Source organism: Panicum virgatum, chromosome 3N (assembly GCF_016808335.1).
Source record: "Panicum virgatum strain AP13 chromosome 3N, P.virgatum_v5, whole genome shotgun sequence".
In the NCBI taxonomy this organism is placed as follows: domain Eukaryota; kingdom Viridiplantae; phylum Streptophyta; class Magnoliopsida; order Poales; family Poaceae; genus Panicum; species Panicum virgatum.
In genome coordinates, this window is record NC_053147.1 from 37,937,426 (window position 1) to 37,958,855 (window position 21,430).

Consider the following 21,430-nt stretch of genomic DNA (forward strand, 5'->3'; position numbering starts at 1 on the left):
TGTAGAACCGGTCTGATCGGTCGGCGCGGGGAGCCTGTTGGTGAAGATCGTGTCGACGATCCGCGCGTTCTAGCGCATTCAAGTGTGTTGGCGCAAATTAGTGTCAACAAAAAGGAGCCCAGTTTTATGTGGCTTGGAAGCTTGTTATTGCTGTAGTGTTTTTCCCATATCAAGTTCACCCCAGGAATATCCTCTTTATTGATGAATTTATTCAAGTTCTTAAGTAACAAGGCTTCATTCTAGATCTTCAAGTTAAGCACTCCAAGGCCTCCCTCTTGCTTTGGCAAACACACCACTGGACATACCACTTTTGCTGGATTTTTCGCATCTATATTTGAACCTCTATACAAACAGAAAGTGGGTAGAGAAGTAAGAACTGTATTGGTCATTTGAAGTATTCCGGCTTGGGAGAGGAAGGCAGAGGTACACAAGAGTCTGGACTCACACCTCTAAAAAAGGGTAAAAAAGTCTTCAAACTTTTGACTTTGTAGTCCCTAAGGGTAACCCAATCTAGGTGAAGGGCAGGGAGCCCCTAGCACATCCAAAGGTGATCAACAAAGCCATTGTCTTTGCCTCAGGCATGTTGATGGGGACCAACATTTTATTTTGAATAGTTGACCATAAGCCTGGTTGAGTTTGCAAAAGTATTGAGAAGAGCTTTAAGGTATAGAGCTGCCCGTTGTATCCTTCATGATGATCAACATATCATCTGCATATTGAATTATTGGAAACTCTAACTTTCTTACTATTAGCAAAATGAAAAAGAAAGAGCTAGTCCTTTTTTTATGGTCAGTGGAAGGGGGAGAGAATCCCCAATCTGAATTTTACTTCATTGGCCATAAGGTGGCTCATCATCTTAATGGTTTAAAGTCGTTTACATTAATTTGTTCCGTAGTTTCATTGGCCGTGGAGGGCTAGATTTTGTCTTTTATTTGGTGGACACACTGTTGGGCGGCCCAACCCAACATATCCTCCCTCCTTCCCCATTTTTGGCACTATGTGAAAATCTTTAATAGGTAACATGTTATTGGTAATAGCGGGCATATAATGCCCCCCGTTACAAAATAAGTCAAAGGACCGCCGGATCGTCCCCGACCTACCCATGATGACGCCGGTTACCAATAACCAGTTATTAGTATCGGATGTTAATACCCCTATTACTAATGGAGCCACGTAAGAGCCCATTACCTCAACTGGAGTCACTGATCCGAAACTTTTTGTTCTAGATTTTTCTTTGATCTGGTTTTTAGGCTCTCACGTCCGCGTCCCTTCCGCAGCCAGCCACCCTCAGGAAATAAACGGGGTGGACACCGGATCCACGGGCGCTCTTGTGTGCCCCCATGCCGATGCCCACTATTATCTGCCATCCGATGGCTGCTGGGCCGCATCCTTGGTCAGCGAGCCGAGCGAGTGAGCACAGCGGAAGCTGAGTGGGTCCCTTGCGTGGGAGCCGAATGGATGCACTCCGAGCACAGGTTGCGTCGGGTGCGGGGCATGGGACAGAAGGCGCGGTGCCGGGCGTGGGACAGATGGCGACGATGGGCCGTGGGGTACACGGATGCTGCTGTGCACCCGGGATCCATCCTATTTTCTTACCTCTCTCGCGGCTCCCTTTTCTGTATGGTTTTGTCCCTTTCCCAGATCCGGCGTAGGGGGCGCGGCATCCATGGTCCTAGCACCGGCACACCTGCTCGACGAACACCGGCGACTTGAGCCGCTCCCAGCACCGCAGGAGCTCCTCCACGTCCTGCAGGTCCCGGGCCTTCCCCTCGTCCACCAGCATCTCCATCAGGCAGCTCTCGAAGCTCCGGCAGGCCTCGTCCTTGTTCTCATCCTCTGCCTCGCCATCTCCGCTGCTGCCAGCGCTCCTCCCCGACCGCAGCCGCGCCACCACCTTCACGTACGCCGGCGTCTCCGGGGACGACACCGGCGCGTGCACCGGCGTTTCGTGCACCACTGCCGTCTCAGGTACCACCTCCCCCACGCACGGCCTCGCCCTCAGCCGTCGAGGCCGCCGGCGTGGACGAGGGCGGGGTGACGAGAGGCCAGAACACCGCGCGCACTGACCGGAACGTCCGGCGTCGACGGCGGCGGCGCGGGCTCATCCTGGCCGCGGCCTTCCGGAGGTTGCGGAAGCGGAAGGCCCAGATGGATAGCACGGCGGAGGCCGGGACGCGGAAGAGCCGCGTGAGGGCTCGCCGGCATGGCCCGAGAATGCCGCACGTCACGGAGGAAGGAGGATGGTTCTGGGACGAGGAAATTGGCATCTTTATTTTCGGACTCGATCAGAGCGACAGGGGCGCAGCTAAGCTTGAAACTGCTGGTTTAAGACGGGACCGAACGATCGATCATGTGAGGTGCATATGTATAGGAGTGTGGTTATAACCGACTGACCCCGGTGCGTGCGGCGACGTTGTCAATGCACAGCACGATGTGGTGCACACGTCGATGCATCCGAACATTATGACATGTAAGAGTTGGCTACCACTAACAAATCGCGAACCTATCCTGAGCCGGTAAAAAAGAAAGTGTGCACAGCATCGTCACGATTCCATAAGCTTCCTCTGGCCTGCTGTTTGGGTTAAGACTATCCCCAACCGAGGAGTAGATAATTGTTGAAATTTAATAGTATGGAGGAGCACCTAAGCGATGGATATCAGGATATGTGAAAAATACAACATTGATATGCAGCTTTGACCCAAAGAAGCTGTTCTAAAAAAACAATATCTGGTATTATTATTCAATGTAAAGAAAAACATATCCGTTGGCACTATTATATTAATTTGGTGCCCATCGTATAGAATTTGGTAATATTTATTGTATACTGCTTTTCACATCCGTAGTAGAACTATATTTTAGTCAACGTATCCTATTCTGGCATACTCCTAGGGAGTACAATTTCAGTCGAAAGCTACAATGCAAGGATTGACTGATATGATTTACATCAATTAATTTTGTTAATAACATCATCCTAGAAAACAATACATATATCTAACAGTCAATTTCTGTATCGATTGTGCATCATTGTCTATTTTTCTGCCCATCAATGTCATGATGTGATTAAAAATGATAATTAATACAAAGCACGTGTTGATTCGATGAAAATAATGTCAAAATTTATTTAATTCAGGACAAGCAAAATTAGTTCAAAATAATATAATTGGTTTGTCCTAAATATCATGTATTTAAGAACAGAAATAACAGATTATGATCTCTGCACATGAGCTGGGTATACGCAGAAATTTTATTAGTTAGCCATTTAAAATAGTGAAGTTGCCACCTGCGACGAGACTTCTTCGATATCTAGCATGTTATTTTGTCTATGGCTAAACGTCTAAGCAATGCAAGCTACATGCATGTATATATGTTTCCTTACCGCTGGAATTCTGATGTAACAAACTTATACTAGCTTCATGCTTGTGTCAAAATCTGAATCATCTTGAAGGGTTATTGAAATTAAGTTTTCAAAAGCTGTAAATTTTCATATCCCAACTAATAAAGCCAATTTAAGGAATCAAGTAGTTCATCTAAAAAAAGAAGCGCTCTTGTACCATGATTGAAAGTACCAATGCGTACTTTTAAGTACTTTTATCTTGAACTTTTTTCTAGCCATTGATCTATGGAAAATATTTATAAAAAATAAATTAAATTAGTATTCGGTCCCACTTTTTGATATTTGGTCCCACTTTTTGGAAGTACCAGCCTAGTTACTTCTAGGTACTTCCTACCTTCACCACCGTAAGATTTTATCAGATGGATGGCTCCTACTTTTTTCAATCATTATAAAATTTCCCAAAAAAGAATCATATGTGCGGTCCTTACAGGACCTACTGATAAAGTCCAAATTTAGTACCAGTTATTTTTTGGTCTGGTGCTAAAGTCGCCCCGGGGTCATTAGTACCGGGTCCAAATTTAAACATCCCCCAAATCATTTTAGTACTGACCCAAGACACCAGACAGTACTAAATATTGCCCTTCAGTACCAGCCGATGTTTTGGCACCGTACTAAAATGACCCCTTTAGTACTGGCCCATACTAAATGTCACCCTTTAGTACCGGCTGGTGTTTTGGCCCGGTACTAAAATGACGCCGTTAGTACCAGCCGGTGTTCTGGCCCGGTACTAAAATGACACGGCCATTTAGTACCGGGCCAAGGCACCGACAGGTACTAAAAGACGACATTTAGTACTGGCCGGTGTCTTCTCCTGGTATTAAATGATCCTCTACGAGTTACTTTAATGGAATGCATCTTCCACCTGGTCACATGTGATGCATAGGTGAGATGGTAAGAAAGTTATGCGCGAGGCCGGAGGTCATGGGTTTGAATTCTCGCGACCGCGCATGCGCATTTACGCGTGAAAAATTCACATGACGTTGCTCGTGTGTGGGTCTCCCGAGGGTTCATAATATTTTTTCTTTAAATTTTGGGTGCAAAACTGTTTAGTCCTGGCCGTTGTTACCGACCGATACTAAAAGAGGGTTGCTGAGCTGTACTAGTGTTCGTTTTTCTAGCAGTAATTTCCACCCAAACTAGCTATATAAACTTTGACTTCATAAAAGCTACTAAATAGACTTGCTAGTATTATTATCAAATCGACATTTGTATTTTTCTCGAGTTAAAACTCTGAATCTGCATTTTGAATTGTTGGAAGTTGCAAAACTATGTTTTTATTGTTGAAACTTTCTTCTGTTACGTTTGTGTTCACAAATCAGCGAACTGGTTAGCTACATTCGTTGGAACCGTGACATGAAACTTTTTCTCTCATATTTCATTTTGTTGGCCAAAACTCTTAACTGATCGAAGAAATCCAGGGTAGATTTCAAAGAAAAGGAAAATGGAAACAAAGGTACGAATCCAAAATCCTACTCATGTGGGGCATCCGCTTGCATCCGAAGTTTCCAATCTCGCTAGCTCCATTTGTACGTACCAAAATGTGTTTCATATGGCCATGGGAAAATGCATAAGAAAACTCATTTGTGTCGGCTTTAAACTTTTGACAGCGCGCAGCGAGCACGATGTACCTTCTACAATGATAAATTCATGGATGTACAGATCATTAGCTAGCTAGCTGGTTCTCCAAATTATTGCAGAGTAACATGAATGCATGCAGTTCATTCTTCTTGGCAGCACTGCTTCTGGAAGTTCACGAAACGGCGGACGGCCCGGTCACCGCACACCATCATCCGCGGCACCCCGCATCCCAATCCTCATCACCTGCAGCAACGAGACCACCTCGGAGTTCCACACATGCCCCAGCGCAGCAACGACGTGTCCATCGCCGTCAGCATCGTCATCATCCTCCAAACAGCGCCCGGCACCATCGACGACGACGTGCCCGGAATACTTCCGGTTCATCCACTCGGACCTGTCGCCGTGGCGCGACGCGGGGATCACGCGGGAGGCGGTGGAGCGCGCGCGCGACAAGGCGACGTTCCGGCTGGTGGTGGTGGCCGGGCGCGCCTACGTGGACAAGTACCGCCCGGCCTTCCAGACACGAGACGTGTTCACGCTGTGGGGAATCCTGCAGCTGCTGGCACGCTACCCGGGTCGCGTCCCGGACCTGGACCTCATGTTCTTCTGCGACGACACCCCCGTGGTGCACGCCGCGGCCTACCCCGACCCGTCCGTGGCGCCGCCGCTCTTCATGTACTGCAAGAACGACAGCGCGCTGGGTATCGTCTTCCCGGACTGGACATTCTGGGGCTGGCCGGAAGTGAACATCCGGCCGTGGGCGCCGTTCCTGGAGGAGGTGGAGCGCGAGAGCCGGCGAGTGCCCTGGCACTACAGGGAGCCGTACGCGTTCTGGAAGGGCAATCCCGACGTCGGGGGCTTGCGCAGTGACCTTATGCGATGCAATGGCTCCGATTGGAACGCGCGCCTCGTCAGGCAAGATTGGGAGGATGCCGATCGGAATGGCTTTAAAGACTCCAATTTGGCGAAACAATGCACCTACAGGTACGGGATCTGACGACCGGTAGAGCTCAACAATGTCTGAACATTCCTATCTCAAATGTTGTGGCCACTGTACATGCAGGTACAAGATCTATGTGCAAGGGAGAACATGGTCAGTGAGCCAGAAGTACATCCTGGCCTGTGGCTCTCCGATGCTGCGCATCCAGACATCCTTCGACGACTTTTTCTCCCGGGGGCTCGTTGCCGGCAAGCATTACTGGCCCATTGACGCTGACGGCATGTGCCCATCCATCAAGTCGGCGGTAGACTGGGGCAACGCCCACCCAGTGCAGGCGCAGCGAATGGGCGAGGAGGGCAGCAGCTTCGCCCGGGACGAGCTGAGCATGGACTATGTCTACGACTACATGCTGCACCAGCTCGCTCAGTATGCCAGGCTGCTCCGGTATAGAGCCACCGTCCCGAAGAACGCCACCGAGCTCTGCCTGGAGTCCATGGCTTGCCCTGCGGATGGGCGTGCTGGTGAGTTCATGATGGAGTCCAGGGAAAAGTATGTCGCCGACTATGAGCCTTGCTCACTGCCTCCACCTTTCACCTTATATTACAAAGTTGGGAAGAGGGTCGGGGAGGTGGGCAGCAAAGTGAAAAGGATGGAGGAGCAAGAGTGGAAGGAAACCTAGTTGGATCCATGTCAGGGATGGTTAAACATTTGTTGGTATACCGTGTAGAAATCAGAGGGCAGTAGGAGGAACGGTGTCGCCCTATCTTGGGTCGATGCACCGGCTGCGTGTTGATTCAATGATCAGAGAAAAGCCCTCCTCATGGCGTTACATATATACATGAAACAACAAGAGGTTCGGTCAGGACTCCATTACAAGGAAATCTAATATTAACAATTCTATCTATAGGAGTCCTAGACCAATACATATCCTTGTTGCTTCACGTTTACAATCAATGGAAACTTATCTAATTATAACCTTTCTTAACAGCCTCCCTCAATCACAACCTTCTGAGGTTAAGATTGGTCTTGAAATTTTCAAATAATCTTACAGATAAAGGCTTTGTAAAACCATCTGCAATCTGATCTCCAGACGGGATGAACTCAATCTCCAAAAGTTTCTGAGTTACTCGTTCTCTAACAAAATGAAAGTCAACCTCAATATGTTTGGTTCTAGCATGAAACACTGGATTAGCTGACAAATATTTAGCACCAAGATTGTCACACCATAATTTTGCTGCATGTGGACTTTTAACCTCCAATTCTTTGAGTAAAGTTGTCGTAGCCTCTTCTGTCGAGCTGACCACAATAATATCATCAACATATACAAGAATATACATAAAGATTCCTCCCTTGTTGAAAATAAACAATGATGTATCAGCTCTTGAAGGCCGAAAACCAAGATCAATAAGTTTAGTGCTAAGACGAGAATACTAGGCTCTTGGCGCTTGTTTTAATCCATACAAAGCTTTGTCCAATTTACAAACATAATTTTCCTTCGATTTTTCTACAAAACCTGGAGGTTGTTGTATGTAAACTTCTTCTTCTAATATACCATGCAGAAAGGCATTTTGAACGTCAAGCTGCCGTAAGCTCCATCCTCTAGACACAGCTATAGACAAGATAGTACGAATAGTAGTGCTTTTACCACCGGACTAAAACTATCCTCATAATCAAGACCATGTCTTTGCTTGAAACCTTTAGCTACCAATCGAGCTTTATATCTGTCTAGACTGCCATCAGCTTTACGTTTGATTTTATACACCCATTTGCATCCTATAATATTAATACCTTTCTGAGGGACCAAGTGCCATGTTTTATTTTTAATCAAAGCATCATATTCAGTTTGCATAGCTGCTTTCCAATGCGAATCACTTAAAGCTTCTTCAACAGTATATGGTTCGCCGGTAGAAGAAAATAAACTGTATCTAACAGTGCCATCAGTATATACCTTATCTTTGCGAATTCCGCTTTGCAATCTTGTTCTGGGTCTTTGTGGCGCAGAAGATTCTGATGACATCCTGTTGGTGCTGAACCATCTGATCCTATTGGCACTGAAGGCGAGCCGCTGGTTCCCCCTATGCTCGCAGGAGGAGATAATGTGGCAGCGCCAGTACTGCCCGGCAAAGGTGTGGTGGCGGGCGCCGATTCACCCGGGATAGATTCGCTCGCACCTGATGCCGCTCCAGACGCCTGATCAGCTGCCGATCCCAAGGCAGATTCACCAGCCATATCAGCCTCATGTCCTGCATCTGGTGAACATCCGTCATTTGATATGTTTCCTGCAATCAAGTGAGAATTTCCTCCCTGTTGCACTGCAACAAGATCATTAGCAATTTCTGCTGGATGATTAGTAAATTGGCCTACTAAATGTTCTTCTCCATGAGTCGGATTTAAGAGAGTTGGATGGAGACAATGGATTTCAGATCGAAGACGAGCTCCTGCATTGGGATGAAGTTTTGAAAAGGGGAAAACTGTTTCATCAAAGACGACATCCCTAGAAATATAGACACGACCAGTGGACACATCTAAGCACTTATATCCATTGTGAAGAGTGCTATAGCCAAGAAAGACACATTGTTTAGATTGAAACTGAAGTTTGTGAGCACTATATGGACGAAGATTAGGCCAACAAGCACATCCAAAAACTCTCATAGACGTGTAATCTGGTTTTTGCTGAAAAAGTAATTCGAGAGGTGTGCGATATTCAGTGGTTCTACTAGGAACACGATTTATCAAATATACTCCAGAAAGAAACGCTTCATCCCAAAATTTAAGGGGCATTGATGCATGAGCAAGAAGAGAGAGCCCTACTTCAACAATATGACGATGCTTTCTTTCAGCAGACCCGTTTTGCTGGTGAGCATAAGGACAAGAGACATGATGAACTATGCCTGCTTTAGTAAAAAATGAGTTAAGCTTTTGATATTCACCACCCCAATCTGTTTGCATGGCCAAGATTTTTCTATTAAAGAGACGTTCAACTAAAGCTTGAAACTCTTGAAATTTCTGAAAAACTTCCGACTTAAATTTCAGAAGATATATCCAAGTAAATTTACTAAAGTCATCAATAAAGCTCACGTAATATTTTTTTCTACAAACTGATTCTGGCGCATCACCCCAAACATCAGAGAACACAAGTTCCAAAGGAAATTTTGAAGTACTAGATGACACAGGGTAGGGAAGTTGATGACTTTTGCCCTGTTGACATGCATCACAAACTGTTTCACTAGAGGATTCTCCTAAACATGGGAGATTATTGCTACTGATAACTTGTTTAACAATAGAGGAGGATGGATGACCAAGACGGCTGTGCCACCTTGACTCAGGTAGCTTGGTGGCACTCATGGCTTGTTTTATTGAAGATGCAGGAAGAGGATATAGGCCTTTGTGACATCGTCCCTTAAGAAGAGTATTCTTCGTTGCCTGATCCTTGATCAAAAAGAAATTGGGGTGAAATTCAAGAAAGGCTGAGTTATTAGTAGCAAGACGATGAACTGAAACAAGATTTTTCTTGGCTTGTGGAACATAAAGAACATTTTTTAGATGAATATCACGACTAGGAGTGTGAACAGTAGTATGGCCAATATGACTAATATCCATACCTGTCCCATTTGCTGTGTGAATCTGATCAGACCCATGGTACTTGTTCTTCATCGTCAGCTTTTCCAATTCGCCTGTCACATTATCGGTGGCACCAGTATCCATGTACCAATTTGTGTCCACCCCATAAGAGTTTGTGGCCGCAGCCACCAATCTCTGATCTGGCACATAATCTTTATCGAACCTGTGCCAACATTCAGCAGCAGTATGTCTTCTTTTGAAGCATACCTGACACAAGGGCTCTTCATCGGATGAAGCCCTTTGACTATTGTTGTAGTTGCGGTTGGAGTTGTAGACACCACCACGCCCTTGGCGTCCTCCAGGGCTTCCACGACCACCATAGCCGCCGCGAATTCCATTGTTTCCTCGGCCTCCTTGCTGCATGTAGCCTCCACGAGACTGGCCACGGCCGCGGATATTTTTCCCGCGACCACGTCCGCGACTAGCTGCGTTGGCCGATCCTCCCTGGTTCCCTCCATAGACAAGATCCATACGAGTTTCAAAACTGAGGAGCTGTGAATAAAACTCACCAAGAGTGATTGACTCCACTCTAGTGCAGAGAGACGTGACGAGCGGATTGAAATCTTCTCCAAGCCCGGTGATGATGTACTCAATCAATTCTTCATCTTCTAGCGGCCTTCCTGCCGCTTTCATCTCGTCGCCTAGGGCCTTCATCTTGCCGAAGTACTCCGCAATGGACGAACTCCCTTTTTGGGTAGTCGCCAATGCAATCCGTGTGTTCACGGTTCTTGCCCGTGTCTGTGACGCGAACATGTCTTCTATGATCTTCCATGCTTCTGCCGCCATTGCACATGTAGCAACCTGCGAGAGGATGTCCTTGGACAGGGAATTAAGGGGATAGCTAAGGACCTGCTGGTCCGTTGCTTCCCAATCCTCTAGTGCCGGATTTGGCACTCTGATCTCCTTGTCATTGGCGCCTTTGGTGACAAGTTCTACAGCGGGTGGTTGAGAGGCGCCGGTGAGGTATCCTTGAAGACGAGCACCACGTACTGCAGCCCGAACTTGCGCCTTCCATAGCGCATGGTTGGACTTCGTCAATTTCTCGGCAATGGGCTGGCCGAGAAGAGGATTGGAGGCGGCATATGAGCTAGCCATGGCAGATGCAATCTATTTTGACTAGATGGCTCTGATTACCATGTAGAAATCAGAGGGCAATAGGAGGAACGGTGTCGCCCTATCTTGGGTCGATGCACCGGCTGCGTGTTGATTCAATGATCAGAGAAAAGCCCTCCTCATGGCGTTACATATATACGTGAAACAACAGGAGGTTCGGTCAGGACTCCATTACAAGGAAATCTAATATTAACAATTCTATCTATAGGAGTCCTAGACCAATACATATCCTTGTTGCTTCACGTTTACAATCAATGGAAACTTATCTAATTATAACCTTTCTTAACATACCGTAAAATAATCAACAAAAGTTTAGTATGCCGTCCATATAGGCACTAACCAAGTAACGATTGAATTGCAAAAGATAAATATGAAGCAATGCAATGTAGGCAAAATGCATGGCTCGCTACCGGATTCGGGTTTTTTGCCGTTAACCTAGACATTAACCTAGGTGGTCATTTTTTATTAACTGATGCATTTAAAAAAAACTACCTCGCAAAATGGATTAATAGAGGTGGGCACGCTTAAAAAGCCCGCCTCGATTAATACAGATTAACTGAGACGCCTCGGTTAATTGATTAACCGAAGCGGGCACTCTATAAGATTCATCTGGGAAAATACTGGAGCCCAAACATGCCCAGAAGGCCCATTAACAGACTTCCATATATAGAGCTAAGTTAGTGTTTCTCTATCACTCTACTCTCTCTCTCTCCCTTCTATCTCCCCACGCAAGCGGCGGGCAGCACCCCTCCCCTATCTCCCCACGTGAGCGGCACCGGCCGCGCCCCTCCCCTTCCTTGCGGTGTCGGGGCCGGTGAGCGGCGGCGGCGTGCAGCTGCGGCAGCCGACGAGCAGCGGCGGCCTCTCCTATTCCTTGCGGCCTCAGGGAGCGGCGGCGCACGGCACCGCGCGGCAAATGGGGGTGGCGGATCTCTTCAACCCGGCGCGCTCGCTCTCCCTCTGGCAGTAGCGGCGCGTCGGCACTGCCTTGAGCCAGCCTGGCGCGCCCTCCTCCTCCATGGAATCGATCCGATACTGTCGACACCGGATCTGGCGAGCAGGGGCCGGATCTAGCCTCCCCCAGCGGCGCTCCAACTCCTCCATAGCGGTGGGACGCGGCGGGCAGAAGGCGCGGCGGCAGAACCCGTCGATAGGCTTGGCGGGCTCGTGATGGACTCAAGGGGCTCGTTGATGGGCTTTTTCTTTTTTTCTTTTTATTATTTGATTAACTGAGGTGGGCAGGGAATCCGCCTCGGTTAAAGCCCTGATTAACCATGACATTTGCTCCGAGACGGTTGCAAAAATCGCTTCAGTTAATGCTTTTTGCCCGCCTCTGTAAAGATTTCCCTAGTAGTGTATACTGCCGGTTCAAAATTACAGGCCAGCAGTGAAAGTGATCATTTAAATTTTCACCGCTCGTCCGTATCTCAAACTGGCGGTGATACAGACTTCCACTGTCGGTTCCGAAGGTCAGTATGGCATCCTACTCACAAACTGGCAGTAAAAGTCTATCAACACCGGTTTGAGCTCAACCAATGGTGATAGGGTGTTAGGGGTGACCATATTTCTGATAGTGGTATTTTTATCTTTACATCTTGTTCAAAAGCTTATTCGTCGCTCTACTTGTATTTTAATTTTTTTTATTTCATACACTAGCTTTACGCTTATACACCTGCTAGTTTCCTTTATAGAACTAATATAAAGTTAGACACAATGATACATTTGTTCCTTGTGGTTATAAACTAGGAAGAATATACTTCTAGGGAAAAGCTATATTGATCCGTGCAATTTAGATAGCTGCTTTTGCGACTTGTTTGCACACGAAGCACCCAAAATTTATATGGAGATCAGCGTGCACATGGATATTATTGTATGGGATCTTGGTGGGCTATGCTTGACGCATGTTGTATTATGCTTGGTGCACATGGATTACACAATTGCTTGATGCATCTTGGTGGGATTTTCTGGTAAGTTATTTTGTAGCCTCTTCCACATATTGTTGTAAATTGTGCTTATCTTGGCGTTGCACCCTCTTCCTTTTTCTAGCATCTCAACAAAGCCTTTTACTTATGTTTTTTTGTATTGTGGATACAAGGCTTTTTGAGCTTCATTGTTTACATTTATATTGATTTTCATATATGAAATTTTGCTCATATATCGTAAGCCTAGAAAATTCACTATGATAAGAAATTAAGTTTGGTCACCATGAATAATGCCAAGGGCGGAGCTGAGCCGGCCCAATACATCAGATGATTGGACTGGCCCGGCGGGCCCGCTTTGCCACAGTGTTCTAAGATGTAGAGAAAATGGTATATAATGCCTAGGCCATAATCCTAGTGATCCTAGGCCTTCCTCCACCCTTGATGCACGCATAGATTTCTTGTGGCAGCGTTGTTGTTATTAAATTTTTACAACTTGAGCTTTCTATATATTATTAATTATTATAATCTAGTCTTTGCCTATTACTGCTGTTTAGAACACTTATGAATGAATGCTCTTGAACTTTGTTAATACATAATATTACCACATCCCTATATTTTTTATATACTTAACAAATCCACAATTAGTGGTCAAATTAGTGAGTGACCATATCAATATTAAAAACTATGCTCATGTGTATTCCTTGTAAACGTGGTAGTAGAAACTAATAAAAGATAGATAATTGTACTAGCTTCGACTACACGCCTGCTACTGCAGAAGCTAGGACGCGGTGGCCGATCGACGAGAAGCAAAGCAATTCGACGAGTTCTTTGTCTCGGCAAGATGGCCGATCGACGAATCGTGAGGCCTTTGGCCTGTGTCTCTTCTTGTGCCCAGTTCTCGGCGAGTTCAGCGATTCAACGAAGAGCAAACATGTCTCATAACGTGTTGAATGTAAAAGTAGAAGAGAGAAATGGATTGAACAAGTGATTCCATTAATAGGGGATTTTGGTTTATATACAAGCCCAAGGGGCAAGGGTGACCGAAGGGCCATGCCCCTTTGGTTGGCCCTTTCATGTAATGTAACTGCTAATGATGTCACTAACTTTTTAAACTAGTTGAATTCCCCGCGCGTTGCTGCGGGAATTTGAGATTATAGTTAAGATGATAGTTTGAGGTTATAGTTTAGGTAACATATTTGGAGATTAATGGAGAAAAATCTAAATAAAATATATATATATATATATATATGTGTGTGTGTGTGTGTGTGTATATATATATATATATATATATGAAGACAACAAATTAATTTATGAATGATGAATGATAGATGACTATATCCATTCTAATGGACATATGTATAATCTGTGAGTTTTGGAATACAGGTGGCTTTAATAGAAAAAGGAAAAAGACTCTCCATCTCATAATACTTGATTTTATATATAGAGTACTTAAATTGTCACATAATAACACTATCAGGATATGATTCTTGCCTGATTTCGCCCGTTGATGGATCCCGTCATAGGCGATGACCAAGACCGTCGGCACGCTCGGCCCCAGGTCACGCTGTCTATACCATCTCCACCTGCCTCATGCCTGGCATGTCCAGTAATTTCCCACGCCCTCTGTTGCTCTCACTCCATCAAAAAAAACTATTCTGCTTTATACTGCGACTACAATCCTTTTTTCCCAAGACACAATGACACCTTTTGAAGTTTATGTATTTGCTGACGTTCTATCATCGAACATAATTTTACCTTTAAGATGAACAGATATAATTATTGTAGCGATATTTTGTCCCCCTATATGTACTGCATTATCTATAATGTAGAATATATTTAGCGCACAATAGTTTCAATGGCTTTTGTCAAGTGGTTCACCACATATTTCATGTATAATAATTTAAGGGAACATTTTATAGATGAGGGGAGAGTGACAAAGAACTTGCCTAGTAGATGCGCGCTTTGCTGTCTAGTGCATACAGGAGCACAGTGTTTGCTTTCAGAGAATAACCACCTGCAGTATCAGCGTGCTTCCAGTGACGGGAAAGGAAAGAGGGTGCTTGAGCTAGTGTGGTCGAAGCTGCTATATGAATATATATGACCATCCATTTCTCCCACCGTTTCGGCTACTCAATGCCATCCTCCACATTCCGCCAATTACAGTCGCCAATTACAGTTTCGGAGGAGCCAATGCTTGCTTTTATCTTGCCATGATTAATTAAATGAGTTATTGAAATAACAGGTGAGCAAGTGGAGAAATGGTAACGGTAGTTAAGCACTAAAGCGAGACGCTGAAGGGCAGGGGCATAGCTACTAGAGGGGCGGGCAGGGGCCTGGCCCCCCGTTTCCAATTTTGCATTATAAATTTGAAATTTGATTAAATTTTTATATAAATTAATATAGTTAGCCCCTCTAATAATGAAAAAATAAATTTCTGACTCCGCCCCTGCTTAAGGGTCATTGGGAACTATTCTCAATTCAGTGTGAGGCGAGCGGAGAGGCACTACCTGTTGGAAGAATTGAAGGACGCGTGCACATTTTACATCTCAGGTCATTATGGCCTGATATATTATTAAAAAATTATGGGTAGCATGCACTATACCTGTTGGGAGATGAAACAAAAAGTCATATGGCTGGCACGCACAAAAAGTTAATGAAAGAAATTAAATTAATATGCAAGTATTGTAACGGCCAGCAGAAGTGAACCATCGCCTGTATTGGATGATGAACGGGTGCCTACCACTTGGATGGACAGATGTGTTGCCCGGGCAGGCGTGGTGAGTTGGGAGCGATAGGGGCAGGACGGAAGACCCCATGACATGGAGATGACGTGGACAGGTTGCATGTCAAGAGAAATACAATAAATGATAGATAGTGGGTTGTGTTTATATAAGATATATAGATAATTAACTAATTACAGAATTGATCATTAATCTGCTTCGTAACAGTAAAAACTAAAGATACTTCGATAACTGTACTAGCTTCGACTACACGTCTGCTACTGCTGAAGCTAGGACGCGGTGGCCCAGCTTCTTGTAGCTATATATATGTCAGTCTAGCAGGAAGCTCGACTTCTCCGTGTATCAGGTTTGGATCGGCTAGCTTTGCGTATATAAGTTACTTCCCGTGTACTTGATCGAGAGATGAAGGGACCATCTGCAACCAAGGGCGACGACGAGGAGACGGCCGCGTTGGTGCCGCCACTGCCGGCGCCATGCCCAAACGATGATAATGGGGCGCAATCGAGCGAGCATGACAGCACCGGGTCATCGATGGCGGTGGATCAAACCCAGAAGGGGCAGCCGTCGCCAACAGCAAAGCCATGGTGTTCGAAGGTGCTTCCGACGAGGGGCATCGGCCTTGTCATGGGCGTCCTCGTCATCCTGGCCTTGCTCGCCGGCACCACCAGCAGCGGATGGATCCACCTCAGCTCATCTGTAAGTCTCCCTATCGCAGCAAGAAGTTAATTTACTCAACATTTTTGTTTACCTAGGTTGGCATGCAAACCGTACCAATCCCTGATTATATTGGTGCTGTCGGTAGCTACTTGCTGCGACATGTCATCTAAGCAAAGGTTAATTCTACATTTGATTCACGCATCGAGCCATGTATTCAAAATGGCGATCTTTCTGCCTGGGACTAGACTGTTTCAGTCTATATACAATGTTGAGTGTCTAATCATCTAAGTGAATAAATCTACTTCTCTAGTACGTAATATCATATGAGTCGACTTTTACAATGTTTAAATTAATTAAAAATTTGATACTCAAGTGTTTGAAGTTCTCAAAGTTGTTTTTTCAAATAACAATCCCATATAAACATTATGAGTTTTTGTTCTTGAAACTGCATTCAGCTACGTGTGTTCACTAACCAGGTAACTAGTTAGCTGGATTCATTGGATACATATTCCATCTCACGAGGAAAGCGTGACACTGCAATAAATAAAAGCCGTATAGGTTTGGGACGATCGAGCTAGTATTCATTCCAGTAGTACTCTAGCTCCATTATATTTGTACGAGTATGTATATATACGAAAATTCACGTATTTTCAACCTATGGAAACTTGCATATATAGCAAACTTCTTTGTGTTGACTTGGAAGTTGTGGCTGCATTATTGAGCCCGATGCACGTACATATCGAGATAGATCGAGGTCTAACAAATCAAAGTTTATCTCGTCCCATTAGTCGCGCGCCTTACTTGAAAGGTTGCCATTTTTCTACTCGTCGTCGTTATGCCTAGCTGTTTCTAGTGCGCATGGAGTAGTGTATACTCCGCTTAAGTAAACGTCATTATTGCGAGTTGAGATCCAAACCTTGCTGGTCAGTCAAAGCGATCACTTCATCACATTAATAATGCAGTGCAGTAGCTGACAACATTTGATGAATCGTTCCAAGTCAACACTTATTACTTGCGTTTGCGTTTGGCTAACTGGCAGTCTGGCACTCCCGGAAACTCGTTATTTACCGTGTGCCACAAACTTCGCCGTGTGCAGTATATCGGGCACACGGTATAGCGTCACTTTGCCGTGTGCCGCCAGGAGGGCACACAACAAATACAGGACACACGGCACATCACCAAGTTTTCTGTGTGCCGGAAAAGAAAACGCATGGCAAACAATAAACACACGGCAAACATTCACTTTTGTCATGTGCTACCACTAAACCGGGCGGCAGAGGATCACGTGCGCGCCGCGTGCGGACGCCGTTAGGACAAGGGATACGACCGTTTACGGTTTGCCGTATGCTCTTCGGGTAGCACACAGCGAATATATCTCACGTGCACCGCACGCACCCCGGCCGTTAGGAGAGTTGACGGGCCACTGACGGATGTTGACATTTGCCGTGTGGTACCTGGGGCACACAGCAAACAGCTGCTTTTGCCGTGCCATTCGTCACTTTATTTTGCCGTGCGCCACGAAATACACATGGCAAACACATTTGCCGTGTGCTCGATAAATGGCACACAACAAAGTGGCCTTCGCCGTCGCTCTGTCTACCGTGCTGACTTCGCCGGGTGCCGCCGACAGTGAAAGGTTAGCCGTGTGCTAGGGGTCTTTCGCCGTGTGCCCGAGGCACACGTCGAAGTAGCAGAATCTGCTAGTGTGGGGGAAGAATATAAGACTGGCTGGGTTTCTTGTCCTTCAGTACTGTATATCCAAAGACACAGTACAAGTTTGTTTTTTCTATATCTATATTGAAAAAGGCAATAGATATTACGTACATTGTATTACAAAACGACGTGCTGCCCGCTATGAATGAAATTCACTCATTGATGATTCCAATAGATATCGGTCAACGTGGTAATGGTTTGGTTTGAAACTGGTTTTACATGTTTGAGTTTCATCAGGTTATCCTTTATTGGTCTGGTGGGAATGGACTAGCACTAGAAAATAGTTTAATTTACTTTAATTTGTAGGTGAAAGCAGTTTGGATCGGTTTGAATTGGATTTGAATAGTTGTGTTGCAAATGGGTGCGTCGTGCGTAGCCTCGCACACTGCAGGCATAGAAAAGGAGCGATACGCCGTCTAGATGTTCTGCCAAGTGTGCTTGGTTGATTTCCATCGATGCCTAGCCGCGTGCATAATTGGTGAAAACCATTTTGAGAAGATAGTTTGGTTTGGTTCCTACCGTCGTCATTTCCAAGTGCATAGCTAGAGTATTGGTATATATATATATATATACATATATATATATATATATATATATATATATGTGTGTGTGTGTGTGTGTGTTTCATGGAGTGCATTCTCTAATCATGTTTCACGCAGTGATCGGATCAAAGTCAAAAGCTAGCCTGCGTAGTAGGTGTTATGCTAGTTATATATAAGGATTTTTTTTGCGAAATAGTTATAAGGATTAACATAGATCGATATAATAATAGACACTACAGAATTCCGCATCCATACGCATTACCGTAGACTCTGAGCACAAAATTAATAATGCTCGTGGTAGATCCTAAATTGAACACTGCGATGAAAAACTGGTTGAAGCGTCGTTGCTTTATGTCAGTACTATATGTAGTACCGCATCTGTACGCATACCCGTAGACCTCGAGAACAGAGTACGTGCACTGCAATATATATAAGTCCTAACTATAGGTTGTCCGGCGATCCGGATATATATAGACTTTCCGCATCTATACGTGTACTCACGGTAGACTGCGTCGTTGTTATTAAAATTAAACACATGATGTGGAGCGGAGCTTAAATTAATTAGTACATAATCAAACACATCGTCATATTAAATTAACACTCGTCGTGTACACCTGTCAAGTCGTTTCTGCTAGGCAGCGGGGCTGCTACTGGCCGCGGACATCACGGCCGGCCACCTCACCACACCCCGACGACGACATCTGGGGCGCTCCGCGCACCGATCCCCTTCTCCTGCGTCGTTAACGAGACGTCCTCGCCGTTCCCCACCTGCCCCCGAGCCGCTGCAGCATCCCCATCGCCGCCGCCGACGTCGACGGCGGCGCTACTACCGTCGTCCTCCGAACACCGCCCCGCCGCGCCGTCAGCGACGTGCCCGGAGTACTTCCGGTACATCCACTCGGACCTGTCGCCGTGGCGCGAGGCCGGGATCACGCGGGAGGCGGTGGAGCGCGCGCGGGGCATGGCGACGTTCCGGCTGGTGGTGGTCGCCGGGCGCGCCTACGTGGAGAAGTACCACCCCGCGTTCCAGACGCGGGACGTGTTCACGCTGTGGGGCATCCTCCAGCTGCTGGCCCGCTACCCGGGGCGCGTCCCGGACCTGGACCTCATGTTCTTCTGCGGCGACATCCCCGCGGTGCGCGCCGCCGCCTACCCGGACCGGTCCGAGGCGCCGCCGCTCTTCATGTACTGCACGGAGGACGCGGCGCTCGACATCGCCTTCCCGGACTGGACCTTCTGGGGCTGGCCCGAGGTGAACATCCGGCCGTGGGCGCCGTTCCTGGAGGAGGTGGCGCGCGAGAGCCGGCGCACGCCGTGGCTCGACAGGGAGCCCTACGCGTTCTGGAAGGGCAACGCCAACGTCTGCGGCCTGCGCCGCGACCTCATGCGCTGCAACAAAGGCTCCGACAGCGGCAGGGACTGGAACGCGCGGCTCTTCAGGCAGGACTGGGGATACGCCAACCGAAATGGCTTCAAAGACTCCAATCTGGCAAAACAGTGCACGTACAGGTATCCAAAAATTACTAATAAGCTGCTGTGCGGTTTTGTGTTGGAACATTTCTTGTCTAAATTCTAAAATACTTGGACGATCCATCTACGCATGTGTGCAGGTACAAGATCTATGTGCAGGGGAGAGGGTGGTCAGTGAGCGAGAAGTACATCCTGGCATGCGGCTCGCCGATGCTCCGCGTCGACACACCCTTCCTCGACTTCTTCTCGCGGGGGTTCGTCCCCGGCAGGCACTACTGGCCTATCGACGCAGCTCGCATGTGCCCCTCCATCAAGTTCGCCGTCGACTGGGGCAACGCCCACCCGGCCCAGGCGCAGCGGATGGGCGAGGAAGGCAGCAGCTTCGCCCGGGACGAGCTCAGCATGGACTACGTGTACGACTACATGCTGCACCTGCTCACCCGCTACGCCGGGCTGCTCCGGTACAGACCCACCGTCCCGGAGAACGCCACCGAGCTCTGCCTCGAGTCCGTGGCCTGCGCTGCCGACGGCCGCGCTCGCGAGTTCATGATGGAGTCCATGGAGAAGTATGCCGCGGACTACGAGCCCTGTGCATTGCCTGGGCCGTTCACCGCCGATGAGCTCGCGGAGCTCGCCCAGAGGGATGTGGAGATGCGCAGCAGAATGAAAACGATGGAGGAGCAAGAGGAGAAGGAAACATAGATGGACTACGCATCCATGTTCCAGAAGATAGGTTTATATCCAATAATCGGCATAGTACGCACTAATCAGAAACTGCTAATGAGAAATACAGATGAAACAGCGTAGCCAAACTGCCTGTACGTTGGCACTGTCAAAGGATTGCTTATTAGATAAGCTAAAAACCGCATTGCACTTTATCAGGTAAAATTGTGTATGCCCAGTGCACTTTTGCCACTGGTTTCCAATCACCATGGATCTGTCGTTCACTTGGGCTTCTTCAGGTATTAGTTTGCTGGCATACTGTAGCTATATTTATCAAAATAAAGGGTGCTGCAATATATAGCCTCTACAGTTTACACTGTGATGACTGATCGATGAGTAACAATTCCCTACAGTTTACACTGTAATGACTGATGCGTCACTACTACAAATGTCAGACTTTTGGCTAAGTCTATTGATTCTGCACACGAATATATCCTGTTACATGAATACGCGCTTTGTGTTCATTAATGGACCGTCCTTGCGTTGCCAAAACCTTTTGTTCAAAGGTAGAGTTGGCAAAGCGTGTGCCGTGGATATACTTAGTAGATCGTTGCCAAAACCTTAGTACCTGTACCTGGAAATGATCAAATTGTTGGTTACGCCACCTTCGCATGACGCTGAAGGCAACCGACCCAAAGACAACACGAAGCTGCAAGACCCGAGGAGCGAAGGGGGTCGCATTCGAAGGCCCGAAGGCGAAGGCATGAAGAACGCAGCGAAGCCCACCCGAAGGTGTGCGAAGGGATGCGGCCATCGAGGGGAACGAAGCCCGAAGCGAAGCGATCCCTCAGGTATCCAAACTGAAGTCGAAAAGAAAGCCGCCGTAGGCCGGACTGACGAAGGGCGCGAGGTGGAGCGGGCCCATGCGCAGGGTCTTGTACGGAGGATGTAATCCACTACTGTTTGTCGACGGTGTAATGTTAATAGATTGCCCATGAAATATTCCTAGATGTTAGCCGTAAGGGGTGATTACAGGGTTTTTAAGTTGACGGGTAGGTGAACCGTTGCCTATAAAT

General features: G+C 46.8%; 2 protein-coding genes, 1 non-coding gene and 1 pseudogene across 3 annotated transcripts; 2 read left to right on the forward strand and 2 right to left on the reverse strand.

The window, feature by feature from the left end:
* Nucleotides 1-1,539: 1,539 nt before the first annotated feature.
* Nucleotides 1,540-2,504, reverse strand: LOC120668167 (annotated as a pseudogene).
* Nucleotides 2,505-5,105: 2,601 nt separating this feature from the next.
* On the forward strand, nucleotides 5,106-6,710 carry LOC120667794 (O-glucosyltransferase rumi-like). Its single transcript, XM_039947790.1, has 2 exons — nucleotides 5,106-5,956; nucleotides 6,036-6,710. The coding sequence occupies exons 1-2, from the start codon at nucleotides 5,106-5,108 to the stop codon at nucleotides 6,589-6,591; spliced, it is 1,407 nt and encodes a 468-aa protein (XP_039803724.1). The 3' UTR covers nucleotides 6,592-6,710.
* Nucleotides 6,711-10,009: 3,299 nt separating this feature from the next.
* LOC120668263 lies at nucleotides 10,010-10,148 on the reverse strand. The gene has a single exon (XR_005672358.1). It is a non-coding gene; the product is annotated as a small nucleolar RNA Z247 (small nucleolar RNA).
* Nucleotides 10,149-15,658: 5,510 nt separating this feature from the next.
* Nucleotides 15,659-20,606, forward strand: LOC120668153 (O-glucosyltransferase rumi-like). Its single transcript, XM_039948069.1, has 3 exons — nucleotides 15,659-16,005; nucleotides 18,844-19,730; nucleotides 19,832-20,606. The coding sequence occupies exons 1-3, from the start codon at nucleotides 15,712-15,714 to the stop codon at nucleotides 20,391-20,393; spliced, it is 1,743 nt and encodes a 580-aa protein (XP_039804003.1). The 5' UTR covers nucleotides 15,659-15,711; the 3' UTR covers nucleotides 20,394-20,606.
* Nucleotides 20,607-21,430: the final 824 nt, after the last annotated feature.